General features: G+C 36.6%; 1 protein-coding gene across 2 annotated transcripts in view; it reads left to right on the top strand.

Annotated features, from left to right (window-relative positions):
- LOC131063721 (uncharacterized) overlaps nucleotides 1–19,803 on the top strand; it is a 100,927-nt gene extending 81,124 nt beyond the window's left edge. Inside the window, exons 5-6 of one of the 2 annotated variants that reach the window (XR_009111122.2) lie at nucleotides 7,328–7,449; nucleotides 19,327–19,461. Coding sequence is in view for 1 of the 2 variants with exons in the window: in XM_057997622.2 (XP_057853605.2) it covers nucleotides 19,327–19,392 (66 nt within the window). In the remaining variant the exon portion in view is untranslated. Of the gene's footprint in view, nucleotides 1–7,327; nucleotides 7,450–19,326 lie in introns of both variants that reach the window. The other variant, XM_057997622.2, reaches the window with a different exon arrangement.
- The last annotated feature ends 661 nt before the right edge of the window (nucleotides 19,804–20,464 follow it).

The following is a 20,464-nucleotide window of genomic DNA, read 5'->3' as shown; positions in this document are numbered from 1 at the left end:
GAATACAAAACTAGGTTATTTGCCTGGTATGATTTGCAATATTTTCAGATTGCTTAAGTGTTCTTACATATGAACATTGTTTACTATTTTATTTCACAGTTGTTGCTATTTATCAATTACTTTACTTATAACATCAAAACCCAAAAAGAAACAATCCCTTTCTGCAACTTCTGTCTGTTCTATAAGATCACCGGAAAATTACAAAAATATAATATGTTTAATTAAGAATTTACAGCAGCAACAACAAAATGATCCATTTGGGATCTTTCATTCCTCCATGGCTTGTTCAGAAGTTAGTGGACCTAAGTTAAATGTCTCCAAATCATATTCATCCGCCATAATCTCATCCTCATATTTATCTATTGCCGGAGTGGCGATCTGTATCTTCCTGGAGCCTGTATCATCTCTTATTACTTTGGGCATCTTTGAAGCTTTCTTCTTCTCAATATCTTCTTGAGGTCCATTTAGAAGACTTCTCAAATCAAATACTTGTTCTTCTTCTTCCACTATTACTTCCTTGGCAAGTCTTTCCTTTAGCCAGTCGGGGATAGAAGACCTTCCTTCTTTTACTTGCACTTCCTCTGGCAATGGCTCATTCCTGGGAGGGGAAGTTGCTTCATTATTATCTACTTGTTCTTATCATCACAAATCTGGATATGAAGGGCCGGATTTGATGATTCTTGTGGCATCTTTCCTTTATCTTGTCTATCATTCCTGTCATTTTGTATTGTAGACTCCATTGATTCATCTACTTCATGGACCATGCCTTCATCTATCCTTTGATCTTTGCCTTGATTTATTTCTCTTTCATGCCTAGAAGAAGCACTAGGAGGCTGATCAGAATTTGTCTTTTGCTTCTTCTTTGATGTCTCTTTCTTTCCTTGTTCATTCTTCCTCTTTGATCCTTTAGAATGAGAAGTGCTCTCACTTACACTTGCCCTTTCTTCTTCCTCTGTCCTTGTTAAATTGAATGTCATTGTTACATCTTGCTCCTTCAATTTTTGATGTTGAATATCTACCCATTTGCGTGTGCAAGTTAAGACTTGATTCATCAATTCCCTCAAATCCATGACTTCCTTTTCATCCCAATTAATCTTTCCTTTTAAATCTTCCATCTCATAGGTAGATTGGATATATCTACCACTATCTTGTGCTTGGTCGGCCACTCTATAGACTTCGCATTTCCTGATGAGATCAAGAGGTAGCCATGAGTACATCTTCTTCTTTATCTCAAAGTCATCTCGTGCGTTCATCCAAAAGTTGTCTACTTGAAACATGTGCTTATGCTTTCTTCCAGCCATTTCTTCTACATTACCATAGGGATCAAAGTTATCTCTAGAAGAAAATGATGTAAACAAATAGAGAGATAACTCTGGCTCGACATTTTCAGCTGCTTGAAGGGAAGGACAAACTTCTATTGAATTCCCAAGTGAAATGGAATTAGTGATGACACCTCCGTGTTTGTACCTCAATGACTTGGTACATGATAACAATTGTCTTGCCACCTCAAGAAGTACTATCATGTCTGTGGGATAACGTGGCAACATATAAGGAGGAGAAGGACATCCTTGGACCCTTATGTATGTGAATTTGGGGAAGTGAATGAACCATGCACCATATTGTTTGATAAGTGCTTGTGCCTCCGGGGACAATCTCTGATGGATTCCACCTTGTAGGATCCTAGTAATGTGCATTGTGAAAGTATCATTGACCAATCTATAGTGCGACTTAGGTGGGTGATGCAATATTTCATAGGAATCACAAACCCTTATCTCGCTGGGCCTCCTTCCAACTCTGCCTCTATGTGGTAGTCCCGCATATTCATAATTCCTTGCTAGGGAATATATGACATATGAGCTCATGTGGAATGACTTGGTGGGAACTAACCTTCTCAATTGTACATCTAGGCTATTACTAATGATTCTTGCCCAATTGATCATTCCTTTCCCTTGAATGATTATTTGTATGAAGGAGAACATCCATTTATCAAAACAAAAGGCTTGAGGAGCACCTATAACTCGACCAAGCAAGGTGATCAAATCCTTGAATTCCTCTTGGAAGTCAATTCGATGTGGCCCATTAGATATCTTGTTCAGGCGAGGTCTACTCTTTTGCAACCAATCCCTATTGATGACTGCTAGGCATGCATCGGGATCATCTTCATAAATTGATTTTGCTCCTTCCAAGCTTCTATAGATCATGTCTCTTTGTTCTGGTAGGTGGAATGCTTCACTTATAGCTGTTTCTGATAGGTAAGCAAGAACGGTTCCATCCTCGGCCACAATTGTCCTTGAGTGTGAATCGTAGTGTTTGGCACACTCAATCATTAGTTCTTACATCTAACTGCAGGAGGGAAGCCAGCTGCCTTGATGATGCCGCTTTCTATTATCCTCTCGGCTATCGATGATGGTTTGCCAATGTATGGTGCCTCACGAAACTTCTTCACATTGAAGTTCCCAAGATTTGTATCTCCAATGTTGCTCCACTGGGATGTAATTTTGGTCTCCAAGTCATCATTCTTCTGATCTTCTTTGATGAGAGCCTGCTGGGAGGTAGATCCACTTGCCTTGGGCGCTGCCATCATTCACCTATTAAAAATGTTCAAGTTATGTTCTTGGTGAGTTATCAATGCATTGAGGCCTATCTACTTGAGCATGAATTGAACCTTGCATCTAAAATATGAAATCAATTGCTAAATAAGACTGATTTAACTCTATACATGCACCCTAACTTGGATGAATTGTGATTTTCTGCCTCTAATCAGACCTGATTTTTGATCGTAAATGCAGTCCTTACCCCTGATTTTAATGATTTCCTTTCAATTAAATGATTGACACTACTTAATGAAATCACTGTTTGGAATGCAATTGTGATGTCTAAGGCAAATCAGGGCTGTCCAATGTGAATTCGCTGTATGGTAGGCTCCTAGCTGAATAAATTCGCTTCAACCTGATCTTCAAATGATAAATTCGCCTTTTCTAAAAGACCAGACCTGCATTCAATGATGAAATTCGCCCTTTATAATTGCTGATGCTTGATGAAGTTCGCTGTTCAATTGGAGAAATTCGCTGACCTGCTGACAAAATTCGCTTTTGGAGCAGAATTGTGTTTTGAATTGATATTAAAATGATCCTTTTGACTTCTCTTATATATGCGATTTAGGGTAGAGTCATGACTTTTGGAGTTAAGGCCGACTTAATCTAGCAAAAATAAAACAACAAATTGTCTTCCTCATGCTGGCCGACTTAACACATTAGAGTTCTTCTTTTAGCAATTCGAATTTTGAATTGATCTTGGCGCCAAAATGTTTGCTTTTGATGAATTTCGCTTTGGGTCCTTTGCAAGGTACACACATGATTCGCTCTTAGGACCTTAGGGAGGACAAGGTCAAGGTAAGAATTTCGCTCTGTCCTTAGCAAGGACAAGGTCAAGGTAAATAGTTCGCTCCATGTCCTTAGCAAGGACAGGACCTAAAATGAAATCGCTCTTGAACCTTAGTAAGGTACACGACCTTGAAAAAAAGTTCGCTCTATGTCCTTTGGAAGGACAAGGTCAAAGGAAAAAACTCGCTTCATGTCCTTAGCAAGGACAAGACTCTTGATAAGTATTTTGCTCTACGTCCTTAGCAAGGACACGCCTAAAAATAAAATTCGCTCTGTGTTCTTTCCAAGGACATGACTTGTATAAAAAAAATCGCTCTATGTCCCTTAGAGGGTACATGAATTGGAAATAGTTCGCTCTAAGACCTTGGTAGGGACATGATGAAATTCGCTCCCTGACCTTGGCAAGGACAAGACCTAAAATAGGATTTGTTCTCTGTCCTTTGGAAGGACAAGACCTAAAAATGAAAATCACTCTCTGTCCTTTGGAAGGTATGCACATGGTTTTAGAAAAAGCTCGCTCTAAGACTTTTCGAGGTACACATATTCAAGTTCACTCTGGATCCTTTGGAAGGACATGAAAATTTCGCTCTGGATCCTTTGGAAGGACATGAAAATTTCGCTCTAGATCCTTTGGAAGGACAAGACTCAAAAGTCACTCCAAGACCTTTCTAAGGACAAGACTTGATAAAAAATATTTCACTCTTTATGGTGGCCAAGGTACATTGTCTTGAGATGAAAAATTTGATCCAAGTTTGAGGCAAGGTACATGATTTGGAGAAATTCGCTCCATGTCCTCTCCAAGGACATTTGCTCTAGGATTGCTCCAAGGACAGAGTTCGCTTTGGACCCTTAGGAAGGACATGAAACAAGTTCGTTCTAGGACCTTAATAAGGTACGCAACTTGGAGTTGATCCTTTATCCGACTTCTTCAATTGTCTTCCACTCAGTTGATTTTAGCCTTAGGTTTTCAAATCTTTCCTCATGAAAGCATCATCAATTCGACCCTTAAGAACACCTATGGAGAAAATTCGCTCTGGGACCCTTGGAAGGACAGGGAACAAGTTCGCTCTGGATCCTTTGGAAGGACAGGGTCAAGGTAGGAAATTCGCTCGAGGTTGGGACAAGGTACGCAACTTCGTGACTGACTCTTCTCTTAGCTATTTCACCTGACTTTACTTGGTTTGATCAATCTTAAGTCCATCTTCGAATCATTCTTGCAACGCTTGATGACCTACTCCACTCCATTCACAAGAGACAAGCAAAGAGAGACTACTCCTAGAGAAGGAAAAATCTAAAAAAAAAGGGGGGATCCCCATCTTGATGGGCTGATGTGTGATGTGGTCACATGTACTTGTAACGTAGAATGCTTGCATTTTGTAGTTATGCCAAAGTAGAGAAAATGGACTTGTAAGATTTGTAATGATTGTAGAATCATTTTATGTATGGTAAGTAAAAAACTAACCTAGTATTTGATTCTTTTACTCTAGATTACATTTACTATACTCATTAATTACCTTCTTTTGTTAGTGATTATTGGGTAAATGTTACATGTGGATTACAATTACTTTACTCATTAATCACCATAGGTTATTAGCTAAGTTGTCGATTCGAGTACAGGTACAAATATGAGTATGGATATAGATTTGCAGGTACGACAAATTTTTTACTTGGGTATGGGTACGTCTGTACATATATATATTATTATAATAATATTAATTATTATATATATGATAATATTATATATATGAATTTAAAAAAAATTAAAATTAATAAATATTTGCTCGATATAAATATTTTTACTATAGTTTACCTGTAGTCTACCTAAACATTATTATTGATGATGCTGGATATAGAAACGGGCAACAATGATTTCATGTAAAATTAATGTATGAGAATTTTAAAATTAATGTTGACCTGACGATTTCACCGTCACGAACTTGTGACGCACCCAAGGCCAGACCGAACCCATACTCGGCCCCGCACCGTGACCCTAGGCCGCGATTCTGGTATTTTAGGTTATTAGTGATTATGAGGTGGATGCTACATCTACAAAGAGCCTTTCATATGTATTTAAAGCTTTTTCCATCTAGTTGCGTGCATTTTCCACAATATGTCTTTGCATTCAATTTTTTCTTTTAGTGATATTTATCCTAAAACTCATGTACTTGGAATATTTACATAAAGTGAACGCAATAATAAACATGAAGTGTATGCCCCTACATGAATTAGCATGTACACTAACCCATGAACATACAATGAGATTACATACATTGTATATTGCAAACAGAATCTGGTTTTGAGATCCATTCGTTTGTCATGACCCTAAATCAGATTTCAGCATCTATTAATATCAAACTGAGGCAGTGATAACATAGGAGGCCGACTAGGATAAATATTAAATAATTCCTAAGCAGCGAGTTCCAAAATGGCTGACTAAGCTAACCATAAAATAAATACAAGATGGCAAATCCCAAGAGAGGCCGACCCAAAGAATATGAATATTAAAACCTGTTACAAGCAGCGCCTAAGGAAAGGAATATTAATCATTGCTGGTCGGCTATTTCCCTTGACTGATATTGAATATCTTTTATCTTTCCTTAATAGCTGCGATCATGGAAGGGCACAGTTGTAAAGTGAAAGGACATCAATTGCAAAACAGGTGTATCATTTCAATGCAAACAGGCGTATCTTTTCATAACCAAAAGGTATGACCCTTTTACTATGAAGGGTATAAGTGAAGGAGGCATCGTTTGAATAAGGCATCAAATAAGGAAATCTGATTCTGAGTATAATTCAAGAAAGAACAGCAATCTATATTATTTAGATAAGTGATTGGTATGCGACATGATTTTATCTATTATTTATTTGTTTATGAATCTGTTAGGAAGCTATAATTTATTTATTTAATTAACTTGCCAATCCATCAAGAATTATAAGATTAGTAATTATCTATCTGATTTTTATCAAGCAATCATATCTGTAATCAAAGAGAAACGTTTGGTAGGGAGATACAGCAGTACTGGTTCGCTCATCAAATACACCACCCCAAGTTATTGCTTGTGGGCCAAGGGGCTGAATGACTCGAAGGCCCATTTTGTGCCCTTGGGCTTGGTTGAGGAGGATAGTCTCCCAGTGCCCTATCAGACTTTCCCATTGCATTCCTAATATAGCTGGCTGATGGAAATAAGCTATAAAATGGATCCATATGAATTTAAGATATTTTATTTTCTATACGGATTATTTATGATCATAATGCTTGATGTTAATTAATTACAATTTTCTCTAAGTTTAACTGCAAATTATGTAATTTATTTATAGAAGACTATTTGTAAATAAAGTGTATTGTTGGAATTGTTATTTTTGGTTAAATCGAGTATAATCCTCAAAAGGGAACATTACATCGTTCCCTTGTGACTCTATGTTATAAATTGTGACACAATTTACTTTGCGTGGTTCTCTTGAAAAAATTAAGTGTGAATGCCTATGATATCTATAGTGGGATTTTTTTTGTATTTGGTGTTGAAACAACTTTGTTTTTCATGTTTTGAAAGAATAGTGGTAATGTATGTCAAAATGGGCCAGTTCATATTTATCTACTTTCTTCTCATTTTTCACTATCCACTTGCTCTATAGCATGAAAAATTTACAAGAGTAGACAAGTCTAGAAGTTCTCAATGATAAGATCTTAGGTGAGCAGTGCTGGGAATACATGAATGCATGGTTTTAAGGGAATTTAAGTCTTGTATGTATTGTAGAATTGAATGTGGTGTTTTGCAGTCTCATTTCCATTTCATGTCTCCCTTTTTGAGCACTGCCTATTTTTATTGGCTTTGCATCCATCTGAAAATATGATTCTCCCTTTTTCCTTTAAACAATCCCTGACTAGCTTTATGACTGACACATTTTCTTCTCCCTAGCGAATAATGTTTTTCACCTTTTTGTAACCTTGGGTCTTCTTTCCTTTTGGGGCTTCATGAATGGCCCTCACAAGCTTCCTGCCTATATGTATCACCAAATTAAAGGAAAGCCCATCAGCATAGATACATCTAACAATCAGCTTAACAAGGTGCTCATCTCTTTCCCTTGCAGGTACTTCTTTGTTCCCCCATGGATTTGTCCATATGATTAATATTAAAGTTGGAAACGACCTAGTACTTGAGTGTGTAGGTGTTTTAAATCTGAATTCTCATGCTTCTTGGTGAGTGATAATTGTCTTAGTTCTCTTTTTTTTCTCACCGCTCATAAATGGGCTTTCTTATGCACACATGATACCTGGAAGTATCGTTGGATTCCTTGCAATTTCACTTGTGCCCTACACCACTATGAATTTCAATTGCACATGATGTCCCACAAAAGAGATCTTGTGTTACATTATAGAGGTATTTTCTTTCTCATATCTGCACACTTTTCCCTTGTGGGACCTCTTCAAATATGAAGAAAGAGCTTCAACTTGAAATCAACTGCAATCTTCAGTTGCAAGTCCAACCAGGAAGAGATGTTGTAGAGAGTGACAAATTCCTTTCCACTCACAAAACAAAAATCACTCCAAACCCAGTGAGCTCTCTTGATATGCTCCAAAGTTTTGTTTTTACTTTTTAGGTGTTTATGATGTATTTCTAACAGGTTTTGAAACAGCTTTTTGGTTCTAGTTCTTGAGAGGTTGCACTTTCAGATGGTTCCTTTGACAATGAGGAGTGGGATCATTTTCATTTTGGGGGTCTTGGACTTTGCTTCTTCTACCATACGCTTTTATGGAGTTCAAGAGATGGTTTCATCGTAATTGAGATTGGAGTACACTATTCAAATCATAGTTACAAGACTCGCCTGGACTTATCAAGACTCAATGAGCCCTAAGGTGGTTGGCATTAACTGGGTCCCAAGGACTTGTGACCTGGGTATGTGGTGAGTTTGGTCAATCTTGCCAAGTCTACCAAACTTGCCGGACCCAATGAGCTTTGGAGGGAAGACTTGGTTGCAGCAGCAGTTAAAATGAGAAAATAAAAGGAAAAAAAAACTTTAAATGAAGGGTTTGGAGGACTTTTAGAGGATGGTTAAAAAGTGATAAAATTATGAAAAATGGCATGCAACATGACAATTTGTGTGGTCTCAAAGCCTTTAATTTGGGCTTGGTGGCAAGGGCTATGCCCCTCAACCCCGTTGGGGGCATTGTCCCCAAACCCCCACAAGGGGTGTTGCCCGTTGACCCTGCTAGGGGCATAGCCCGCAGACCCCCACAAGGGCATTGCCCCATGACCCCATTGAGGGCACTACTCCCAAATCTTTGCTGTAGTTCTTAAAAACAAGGAAATGAAAATCTTTATGGGCCATGTTGGATGGATAAAAAACACTTTTTTTTTTAACTTTTGCCCAATTAAATTCCTAGTAATTAAATTAAATTTATATTTTTAGTCTGTTAAAGGATGTAGCAACATTTGTAGACTTGTTTGAGATAGAAGCACATGAATTGACATCAAGAGCTAGTGATGTTGGGCTGAGGGATACAAGCTCCTTTCAACTCCATATTGTTATTTTTGTTTTTGATGCTGTAGATCTGATCATTCATGTGTTTTGTAAAGCTTAAACACTTGACATTATTTATATATCTAAAATGTTGTTTTCTTCAGCTAAAATCTGCTTTTATACTCATCTGATTGATGTTTACTTGTGTATGTGATCAAAGTAGCTTCTATTTGATTAGTTTATTGTGTCTTTAAAGTTTGTTTATTAAAAGGTGTTTAAAACAAGTTTTAAATCCTTAAAAATCTCTATTTTTCATAGTTTTTCAATTTGCCATGACTTGGCCAAGTTTGGGTGGTGAGTCCAAGTCTAGGTCAAAAATCAGCTTACCGAGTCTAAGATGAGTTTGAGTCTTGTAATTATGGTTCAAATCCTGTTTGGTAGAAGAGAGTTGGAAGAGGGAGAAGAGACATTAAGAGCTAGTGATGTTGGGTTGAGGGATACAAGCTCCTTTCAACTCCATATTGTTATTTTTGTTTTTGATGCCATAGATCTGGTCATTCATGTGTTTTGTAAAGATTAAACACTTGACATTATTTATATTTCTAAAAATGTTGTTTTCTTCAGCTAAAATCTGCTTTTATACTCATGTGATTGATGTCTACTTGTGTATGTGATTGAAGTAGCTTCTATTTGATTAGTTTATTGTCTTTAAAGTTTGTTTATTAAAAGGTGTTTAAAACAAGTTTTAAATCCTTAAAAATCTCTATTTTTCATAGTTTTTTCAATTTGCCAAGACTTGGCTGAGTTTGGGTGGTGAGTCCAATTCTAGGTCAAAAATCAGCTTGTCGAGTCTAAGATGAGTTTGAGTCTTGTAATTATGGTTCAAATTCTGTTTGGTAGAACAAAGTTGGAAGAGGGAGAAGAAATCTTAAGTTTGAGAACTACTCATGAAAGTGTTAAGTTTAATGGCAAACTTGGACTTCCAGAACTTGAGGCACATTTGTGCAAACAGTAATGGATTTGTCTTGAATTTTGAAGAATGATGAAGTTATGGTAATCCTTTAGAGTCTTGGATGCATCAATGCTTTTTGGTAAATGCTTTGTTGCCCATGAAAATTTTGAACTTTCAAGTATGTACCAAATTAAAAACGTTATTGAAATAAATTGGGTGCCTATTGTTGAGACATGGACCAGCTAGGACTCGAACCTAGGACCTTCCATACGCTGTTGGAGTGCTCTACCACTGAGCTACTGACCCCTCTTGGACCAGTCCATTGTCGGTTCGGGTGTGGCTTATTACCAACACCAACACCCCCCCTTAAGCCACACCTCTCGTGTGCTTGGGGCTCCTATCTTGGACCTGGCTCTGATACCATGTTGAGACATAGACCAGCTAGGACTCGAACCTAGGACCTTCCATACGCTGCTGGAGTGCTCTACCACTGAGCTACTAGCCCCTCTTGGACCAGTCCATCGTCGGTCTGGGTGTGGCTTATTTCCAACACCAACACCCCCCCTTAGCCACACCTCTTGTGTGCTTTGGGCTCCTAGCCTGGACCTGGCTCTGATACCATGTTGAGACATGGACCAGCTAGGACTCGAACCTAGTACCTTCCATACGCTGTTGGAGTGCTCTACCACTGAGCTACTGGCCCCTCTTGGACCAGTCCATCGTCGGTTTGGGTGTGGCTTATTTCCAACACCAACACCTATGATCTTGATTGATATTTGTGAATGTCTTAATGCATTGCCCAAGGCTGGAATCCCAAGTTCAAGGATTTTTTTTTGAAGAAATTATGATAAAAAAGTTATTGAAATAAATTGGGTGCTTGTGATTTTGATTGACATTTATGAATGTCTTAATGTTGCAAATGTGAAGATGATTGATGTGTCAGTATGGTTGTCATTGATGTTAACGTATTGATTTTGTGTTTTAGTGTTTGGTTTTGCTCTGCGTTGTTGATATATTGTAGATATGTTCATGACGTGTTGATATGTTGTTGGATATTGCTTTGAGATATTTCTCTCATGTTTTGGAGGTTTGGAAGTTGTGCTTCGGAAGTCTATGCAGTAATGATGTTTTCTGGCAGAAGTTGCAGTGCTCCGCATTTTCGGTTCTGTTGATGAGATTTCAGATTTATGTCATTCATGTCTATCTTTGTTATTCTGATTCGGCATGTGTTGGTATGCTCCGGAGTTGTGCTTTTGGTTATGATCAGTTCGAGTTCGGTTAACCTCAGATGCTCTATCTTTTGCTCCGGTGATTGCGGCATTTGGATAATGTGTTGGTGCATCGTGGTGTGGTCCACTTCTCATTCCTTTCCATCATGGGAATGCTTAGTGAAGACCTATTTTGAATTGTGTTTCTTCTTTCTCCTTGGCCGCCTTGAAAATTCTATATCAGAGATCAATATAAATGAAGAATGATTGTAATGTGGAATATATAGAAAAGATAGAAAGATATAGAGGATTTGGATTGAAAACAAGATCTATCTCATGTCGGTTTGTGCAAAGTTATGTTTGGCTGTAGATGATCAGTATGGTTGTGTGCTGATGCTGTTTGGTATTGGTGGCAATGAGCCTAAGGTTTCTTCCAACAAGTCAGTTGTGTGCTTCAGTGGTGGATTCTTTCTTTCTTTCTTTCTTCTTCTTTTGGGCAGTGAGCCCACTTACAACGAGCATTTCTGGCAGTGAGCCTTCTTGTAAAAATCACCGTAACTGGTGTCACCCTAATAGTTGTTTTTTATATTGAGAACTAATATTCTCCGTGGTTTTTTCCTTCTTGGGTTTTCCACGTCATATCTAGTGTTTGATGTGTATGATCTTTCATGCTTATATCAATTTGCGATTATGTAATCTGAGATTTGTTTACCGGATTTGTTTTTGTGGGAAAAGTTAAATGTACAATTGATTCATCCCTCGCAGTTGCTTGGGATATTTCAACAATTGGTATTAGAGCTTTAGTTCCTAGAAAGCGAGACTAACCGCTCAAGGAGATCCGATGGCGCATAAATTGATTATTCCTACTATAGCTTCTGGAGAGTGAAGATGCAAGGATATTTGATTTCTTTGAGTTACAAGACTTGGAAAGCTATGGAGACTAAGCATGTGCAACCGGCAAATGGACCTACTACACCGGATGAGATTGAAGCCTATGAAAAGAATGAGCGAGCAAGGTATGCTATCTTTAGTGCATTATCTAAAACTGAATTGGCAAAGGTTGTTGCATTAGATACTACTTATGAAGCTTGGGAAAGATTGAAGTACGTCTATGAAGGAAATGATAGAGTTAAGCTAGCTAAGATGCAAACTGCTAAAGGTAGATATGAGAATTTGAGAATGGAAGAAGAAGATATAGCAAGCTATTTTCAAAAGATTGATAGTGCAGTCAATGAGATCAAAGACCTTGGTGGCACCTTGGATGATAAAGATGTGATAGAAAAGATCATGAGGACTTTATCGAAATGTTACAGTGACAAGATCTCAGCTATTGAAGAACTTATTATCCGTCAAAGTTTACCAGAGAACAGTTGTATGGCACCTTAACAGCATTCGAGATTAGGAAGTTTGGTAAAGACAAAGTAAAAACAAAGACAACATTTAAAGCATCAAAGGCAGCAATGAAGATTCAGAGGATGCGAGATTGGATGAAATGGAAGTGAACTTTGTGAGAAAGCTAAAGAGAGGAACTGGCAAGTATAAAGGTATGTTACCCCTTAAATGTTTTAAATGTGGAAAGATTGGTCATTATGCATCTAGATGTCTGGAAAGAGGATCAAAACAAAAATTTAAGGAAAACAAAAGAAACTTCAATAAGAAAGCCTACTATGTTAGAGATGATGATGGTATTTCAGATGATGAGTTAGATTATAAGGATGGTGATTGTTTGTTCTTGGTAGAAGAGGATGTACCTAAAACTAATAATAATTCTAAGGTTGTTGAGACTGTTGCTTTAGCATTGCATGTTAGAAGAGATAGAAATGAATGGTTAATTGATAGTGGTTGTTCAAATCATATGACCGGTGACAAAAGTAAATTTGTAAAACTTTAAAAGTATGATGGTGGTTCTGTTAGATTTGGAGATGATCAGACTGCTTAGATTGTTGGAATTGGTTCTATTATTTTTGATGGAAAGCATAACACTGACATTGTTTTCATGTGAAAGGATTACATTATAATCTCGAGTCTTGAACAGATGTGCAAAAATGGTTACAATGTTGTTTTTCAGGATGGTGGCTGTGAGATCCGGAAGAGATTCGGAACTGTTATTGCTGCAGGGAAAAAGACAGGTGGAAACATGTATCCATTGGAAGCTGTTGGACATTGCTTATTATCTCAGATCAATGAAAGTTGGCTATGGCATCGAGGATGTGTCACATCAATTTTGACAATTTGGTGAAGATTAGTATGATAAAAGCTTTGAGAGATTTACCAAGACTGACTAAACCGGATAACAACATTTGCAAAGAATGTCAAGTGGGAAAGAAGACAAAAGGAACGTTCAGAGGAAAAAAACAATCTTCTATCGGATTATTGGATTTGGTACACAGATCTTTGCGGTCCGACCAAAACAAGGAGTTTACAAGGTGAGAGGTATTTCATGCTTTTAATAGATGATCATTCTAGAATGACTTGGGTTGCATTTCTAAGAGAAAAATCAGAAGCACTGGAAAATTTTAAGATATTCAAAGCTAGAGTTGAGAATGAAGTCGATAGAAGGATTAAATGTTTAAGATTTGATAGAGGAGGTGAATTTATTTTTGATGAATTTGACACTTTCTGTGAAAAATATGGAATTAGAAGACATTTATCTGCTTAGAGGACACCTCAATAGAATGGAGTAGTTGAAAGAATGAACACTATTCAAGAGGCGGGAAGAACTATGATCAAGGAAGCAAATCTATTGGAAGCGTACTGGAGAGAAGCAATACACACTGCTGTATTTATCCTTAACAAAGTTCTATTCAGGAAGAAGTTTGGGAAGACATCATATGAGTTATGGCATGGAAGAATTCCTTCGGTAAGGTATTTCAAAGTTTTTGGAAGTAAGTGCTATATCCAGAGAGATGAAGGAAATCTTGGGAAGTTTGATAGCAGAGCTGATGAAGGTATATTTCTGGGCTACTCTACAAAGAGAAAAGCTTACAGATGTTATATCAAGAGGTTGAACAAAAATGTTGAAAGTGCAAATGTGAAGGTTGATGAAAACATTTCAAATGAAACTACTATTCAAGCAGGTTATGAATTTGATGAGTCTGCAAGTAGAGAAGAAGAGAAGAACATGGATGAAGACAAGCAGAAAGAAACTCGGGTTGCTCCGACAACTATATCAAAACCCCCGAGGTATGCGCAGAAAAATCATTCTGAGAATCAAATTATAGGAGATAAAAATAGAGGAGTTATTACAAGAAGCAAAGTTGTTGAAAAGCAAGTTCTTTTATGTTTACTTTCTAAAGTTGAACCTAAGACAGTTGAAGAAGCTTGTAAAAATCAGAATTGAATGAAGGCTATGAAGGAAGATTTGGATCAAATTGAGAAGAATCATACTTGGGAACTAGTCCCTAGACCAATAGATAAGAATGTTATTGTAACAAAATGGGTATTCCGGAATAAGCTGGATGAAGATGGTCATGTAGTGAGAAACAAAGCAAGGTTGGTATGCAAAGGGTACACAGGTTGAGGGAATTGATTTCCAAGAAACATACGCTCGTGTTGCTAGAATGGAGGCTATCAGGATGTTCTTAGCTTTTGCAACATTTAAGGATTTCAAAGTTAATGGAGAATTAAAAGAAGTTTACATTGAACAACTGGAAGGATTCAAGTTATCAGATGATCCGGATGTTGTTTGCAGATTGAAGAAGGCGCTGTATGGATTGAAGCAAGCACCTAGAGCTTGGTATGGAAGGTTAGATAAGTATTTACTGAATCAAGGTTTTCAAAAAGGGTTTGCTGACATCAATCTTTCCTTTAAAGTTGAATCAAGTAAGATCTTAATTGTTGTTGTGTATGTGTATGATATAATCTTTGGAGGTAATGATGACATGTGCAAGAAATTTGCTAGTGAAATGCAAAGGGAATTTGAAATGTTTATGATCTGTGAATTACGTTTCTCTCTTGGATTGCAAGTGAATCAGAACAATAAAGGTATTTTCATTTCTCAGTTGAAGTATGTTAGAGAGCTATTAAAGAAGTTTGGATTGGAGAATTCCAAACCGGTATGCACTCCTATGACTACTAGATGTAAGTTGACTAATGATGATAAATCTCCTAAAGTTGATGCAAGTAAGTATAGATCTATGATTGGAGGATTACAACATCTGACTACTACCAGATAGGATATTATGTACGTTGTTTGTCTTGCAGCCAGATTTCAGCAAGAACCAAAAGAATCTCATGTTGTTGCAATGAAGAATATATTCAGATATTTGAAAGGAACAAAAGATTTCAGATTGTGGTATCTCAGAGGATTAGAATTTACTCTGAAAGCTTATACTGATGCAAATTGGGTAGGAAGTGTTGATGAAAAAAAAAGTACTAGTGGCGGAGCATTTTTCCTTGGCTCCTGGTTAGTTGCATGGTTAAGCAAGAAGCAGGATTATGTATCTTTATCAACTGCAGAAGCTAAGTACATTGTAGCTGCTTTATGTTGCACTCGGGTACTTTGGATGAAACAACCATTAAAGGATATTGGTGTGATGTCTGATGAACCGATCCCAATCATGTGTGACAATACAAGTGCAATCAATATCTCTAAGAATCCGGTACTGCATTCCAGAACAAAGCATATTTCTATTCGGTATCGTTTCTTAAGGGAGAAGGTGTTGGATAATGAAGTAAAACTTGAATATGTACCTAGAAAGGAGCAAGTTGCAAATATCTTTATGAAGGCTTTGTGCAAAGATACTTTTGATTATCTCCAATAGATGTTGGGGGTCATACCCCTTCCTAGTTTGAACTAAGTGCATTTGGCAGTGCATTAGTCCAGTGAACTTCATGCATATCTTAGTCTGGGTTAATGTTTTTTGGGCTTCCTCTTAGGGGGAGCTGTGTTGTTGCTTACCTTTGTCCTTGATGTCAAAGGGGGAGAAGTTTGAGTAATTTGAAAAGATATAGTCATTTTTCTAGGGGGGGAGAATCTAAAAGGTGTTTGACGTTGATGAATGTTGCCATCAATGACAAAGGGGGAGATTGTTGCAAATGTGAAGATGATTGATGTGTCAGTATGGTTTTCATTGATGTCAGCGTACTGATTCTGTGTTTCAGTGTTTGGTTTTGCTTCACATTGTTGATATGTTGCATATATGTTTATTTTTGTAGATGTTTCTTTGGTGTTTAGAAAGCCTAGAGGCCTAAATGAGAAGGATCTTTTGAATTAAAAGATTAGATCTTGCAAGTGAATTTTTTTCAACCATAAATTGCTTTAGCCTTTATGCATTTTATGAAGATCGTTATTGCTGAACTTCAAATGCTAATAAATTAGTCTTTTGTAAATGAGTTTTGGTGCTGTAAGTGCTATTGTATTGGTCATTGTATGAATGACTATTCTGAGAGGAGATCCAATCTTGGTATGTTACTTGTCCTTGGACAAGGCCTATTTTTTTATTGTAACTTGTCCTAAGATGGAGCCATTTCCTTAATTATTGCTTGAGATGGACCTCCTTGTACCAGATGCAACCATTTGTCTTGAGATGGGGCCTAGGGCTGGTTTAGATATCCTTATCCAAGATGGACCTATTCTGAAGAGGACTTAGCTCTGCACTGTATATCATTGAAATTTGAATTGATGGCTAATTATTATGCGTATTTTGGGCTAGACAGAAATGGAGTTGGTTGCAGGTCTATACTTTTAATCCCACACATCAACAAATTTCAAGGGACATCTGTTTTTGGATGTAGTTTGGTTATTGTCTTCTTATGACCTAAGAAACTGGGTAACTGATCAGTGCTTTGGGTGATTTATGTACGGATATTGATGAAATCAAAATCTATTTGTATTGTATTTTTCTGTTGTGTTTATTGATATCCCATTGGGATGACAGCCCATCAATAGAGAGCAATATGACTCACATGATTCTTATTGCCTCTAAAAATTAACGGAAAAGTAGTATGACTCAATAGGAACCCTGATCATATGCAACATCATGGCTTCGTCATTCACACTTCTGGGATTCCATTACTGATGACTAGCTTAATGTATGATCAGCACAAGCGTCTCCTTTCTGATGCCTACTTCATTATCATAACATCATTATATCTGTCAACTTGTCTATAGGTTCATGCAATGCTTTTGATAATCTAAATTAAAAAAAATGTCAACATGTCAATCAGTTGTGTAATACCAGCCAAGGTCAGACTATAAGGTGAAATGGGGTCATAATGTAAGAAAGTAGGAAGTTAAAATCAGAATATATCAGCATTTATGGTTTACAGAATTAGTGAAGGATAGCATACTCACCTTTGTACTTGAGCCACTATCAAGCTGGAAATCAGTTAGTATTCTATTCAGTCTCTTCCAAGAATCTATAAGAGCAGGAAATTGTACATCCTGAATTTTTATTTACTGAAAAAAATAGGAGCTTTTACAGCAAACTGATCCGTAACATGTTTCAAAAAGGAACTGGTATCATATACAATGAATTCATTACCATTGTTACTGTATATTGTTCAGCACTAATTATTTCAGCAAAGTTTTTTTCCTGTGAAATCATATTTCAATATCAATCCATGAATCCATGATACACTAGAAAATAATAAGTTTAGACGATATTTATGCTTAAATATGTGTTTGGTCATCATTATCCTGGTTGTAGCCTAGATCGACACCAAACATGTTTTCATGTGGGGTGGCATGCTTATGTCACCATTGTAGGCTATCAATGTCATCCTTATTTTCATTGACAGCACTGATGCTTCTAAGCCCTCAACTCAGCTGAAGGTTTGTTTTCGTCCAATTACTCAATCCCCTCTTAAATAAAATACTCTATACGACTTCTAAAAAATAGAACAGGTAAGTAACATTCATGCTTTACTCAATCACCCTATGGACAATTTACAATCATCGGTGCACATATAGATAATTACAGCTTCCTGTTACTTATTCCATAATAGAAAATGATCAAGCAAAATACAGTGATTCAAGGGTGAAACAAAGGTGAGTTTTGTGTTAATAAATCCAATGAAATTTGATATCATAATGATCTTAAGCTGCCACCCATTTAAATCACTCTATAGTAATGCAAATCAGGTTTCAAGAAGATAAAAATATGAGACTGGGAAATTTTGAGGAAGGGTATTTAAATAGGATTAAAATAAATTCACTCTACAGGAAAAATCATACTTGAGTGCAGATGAGAAAATTGTTGTCCTGATGAAGTAAAAAATAAAAATTTCTTACAAATGTTGGTGGGTATCTTGATTGGGTCTTTGAGGCATCCAATCGTTGCTTACGTATATATATTCATGAACTAGCTTGCATGTCTGTGCTAGGGTCAGTCCTTCCATCAAATTGGCTAGTTAGTAGTTGTTTGGTGCCATACTTGGGCAGATATAAGTTGTGTTCAAAGGGCATCGACACCAGTTTATGGATTTCCAGAGAAGTCTTAGCTTGGTCTATAGGTCTATTTTAAGCATCTATTCTGTTTGTTTTAGTAGGTTGGACTGCATATATAATTTCTCAGTGAAGTTTTCATATCTAAGTTGGCCAAAAAGGTTTCCAACCATGATTAAAGCTGGGTCATTTGCAACTGCTCATTAATAACCTGGTATAAGTTGTACCTTTATGTGGACAATTAGGCTATAGTTAACAAACATCAAAGTATATTTTTCAGATATGTCTAGTGCTTTTGTATTGGCAATTTCATCATTTTATTGACTCCACTTTTATTTCGTATTTAAGTCAGCCAAAAGGTCTCCTAGTGTGCTTAACGCTGGGGCATTTGCAACTGCTCAGTAATAACCTGGTATAAGTTGCACCTACATCTGGACAATTAGAAACAGTTAACAAATTTCATGTTATACTTTTTGCAGATGTCTAGTGCTTTTGTATGGGCAATGTCATCATTTATCGACCCCATCTCCTGTTTCATATTCATGGTCTACTAAAAAAATAAAAATCTATGTTCAATGAGCATTCCAACTGAATCCTGAATAGCCTTTTGTTAAGCTTGTTTCTTATTGTTTTAAATTGGCAAGTGCATTTTGGTGGAATTCTCTAACTATACTTTTCCCGATGACATGAGAATTTCTGATTTGTCTTTGTTTTGATTTTAGTTTCTGTTTCAACTATATTGAATTGCATAAATTATCTATGATAAATTGCTTTTTGTCTTATAAAGGTTTCACTGTGAAATTTTCAAGTCACCAGGGTGATATAGAATAGAATTTACAATCATAGAGAAAATTCAAATTTCTGAATGTTTTGCACTATATTTAGTTAGTGTCACAAATTATCATCTCATTTATCTTTGATTCCCTTCTGTTGCAGTTGCTCGAGATAATTGAACATTGCATTCAGGTGATGCAACAAATAACAACTTTCTCTAGCAGGTAGAGTTATATTGTGGTACTGAGGTGTAATGGAGGTTGAATTAGAGTTTCTGGCAGAGGCTTACAATCAGGCAGGGTCCTGTGTTTGTGGTGGCCTATAATTAATATCTACAAAATTTGTTGTCTATTGTGCATGAGCTTATTGTCATTACTTAAAAGCGAAGTTGATTTTATTGCCATCACTAACCTGAATGTATTGTTTTGTGGATCTTCTTTCCTCAATTGACATATTCTCGCTTGTGAGTCGTGTGGTTTTTTTATCTTATTAACTGATATTAGTTAGTAAGGTTCCTTGTTACAATTTTCTTCATATGATTAATGGCAGTTTCTAGCGAAACGTCATCACATCAACTGAAGTTGATTAATACATTTAATTCTTTCTCTGAAGAAGCATTTGCCTGTTATAATGTGGTTATTTTCCTTGTAGTCAATGTGAGACTTTCTTTTAGAGAACTGCCTGTTTCAGCATCTCAAATGATGATTCAATAATAGTGAATTGTTCCAAAAGCTATAATGCAAAAGCTAATATGCGTTGAACTTAATCCTCACTGTATTTTATTAGTGGTTAAAACCTAAGCAACGTTAATGTCAATATTTAATGTTGGGTAGGCAATCTTTTTCATATCACGTTATTCTGAATTTTATTTAGGATAATATAGCATACATTATGCACCCATTAGTTGGTTAGCTTCATGCTTTCAAAAGCCATTTGTGTTTACTGTATGTATGACATGGATAGATCAGTGTTGCACCCAAGCCTAAGGTCCCACCATCTATACCATTGACGGTACCTGGTACCTTGGTATTTAGTTTAACAGGAATGATGTAATATCAATATTCATTTTTCACGGTACCTTGGTATTTAGTATAACAGGAATGATGTAATATCAATATTCATTTTTCACGTGTAGATCAACACATATTGATTTAAGAATTCATAGTATTTTTTATGCAATAAATCCTGGCTAATCAAGCACACTAGACATGCAATCCTTTAGGTAGATTCATCTGGGCTTTATGTGAATTGACTAAGTTTTTACCTTGTAATAGTGATTGTCAGTCCCATTCTCAATGCA

This window comes from Cryptomeria japonica, chromosome 8 (assembly GCF_030272615.1).
Source record: "Cryptomeria japonica chromosome 8, Sugi_1.0, whole genome shotgun sequence".
Classification (NCBI taxonomy): domain Eukaryota; kingdom Viridiplantae; phylum Streptophyta; class Pinopsida; order Cupressales; family Cupressaceae; genus Cryptomeria; species Cryptomeria japonica.
This window is presented reverse-complemented; position numbering and strand designations above follow the sequence as displayed.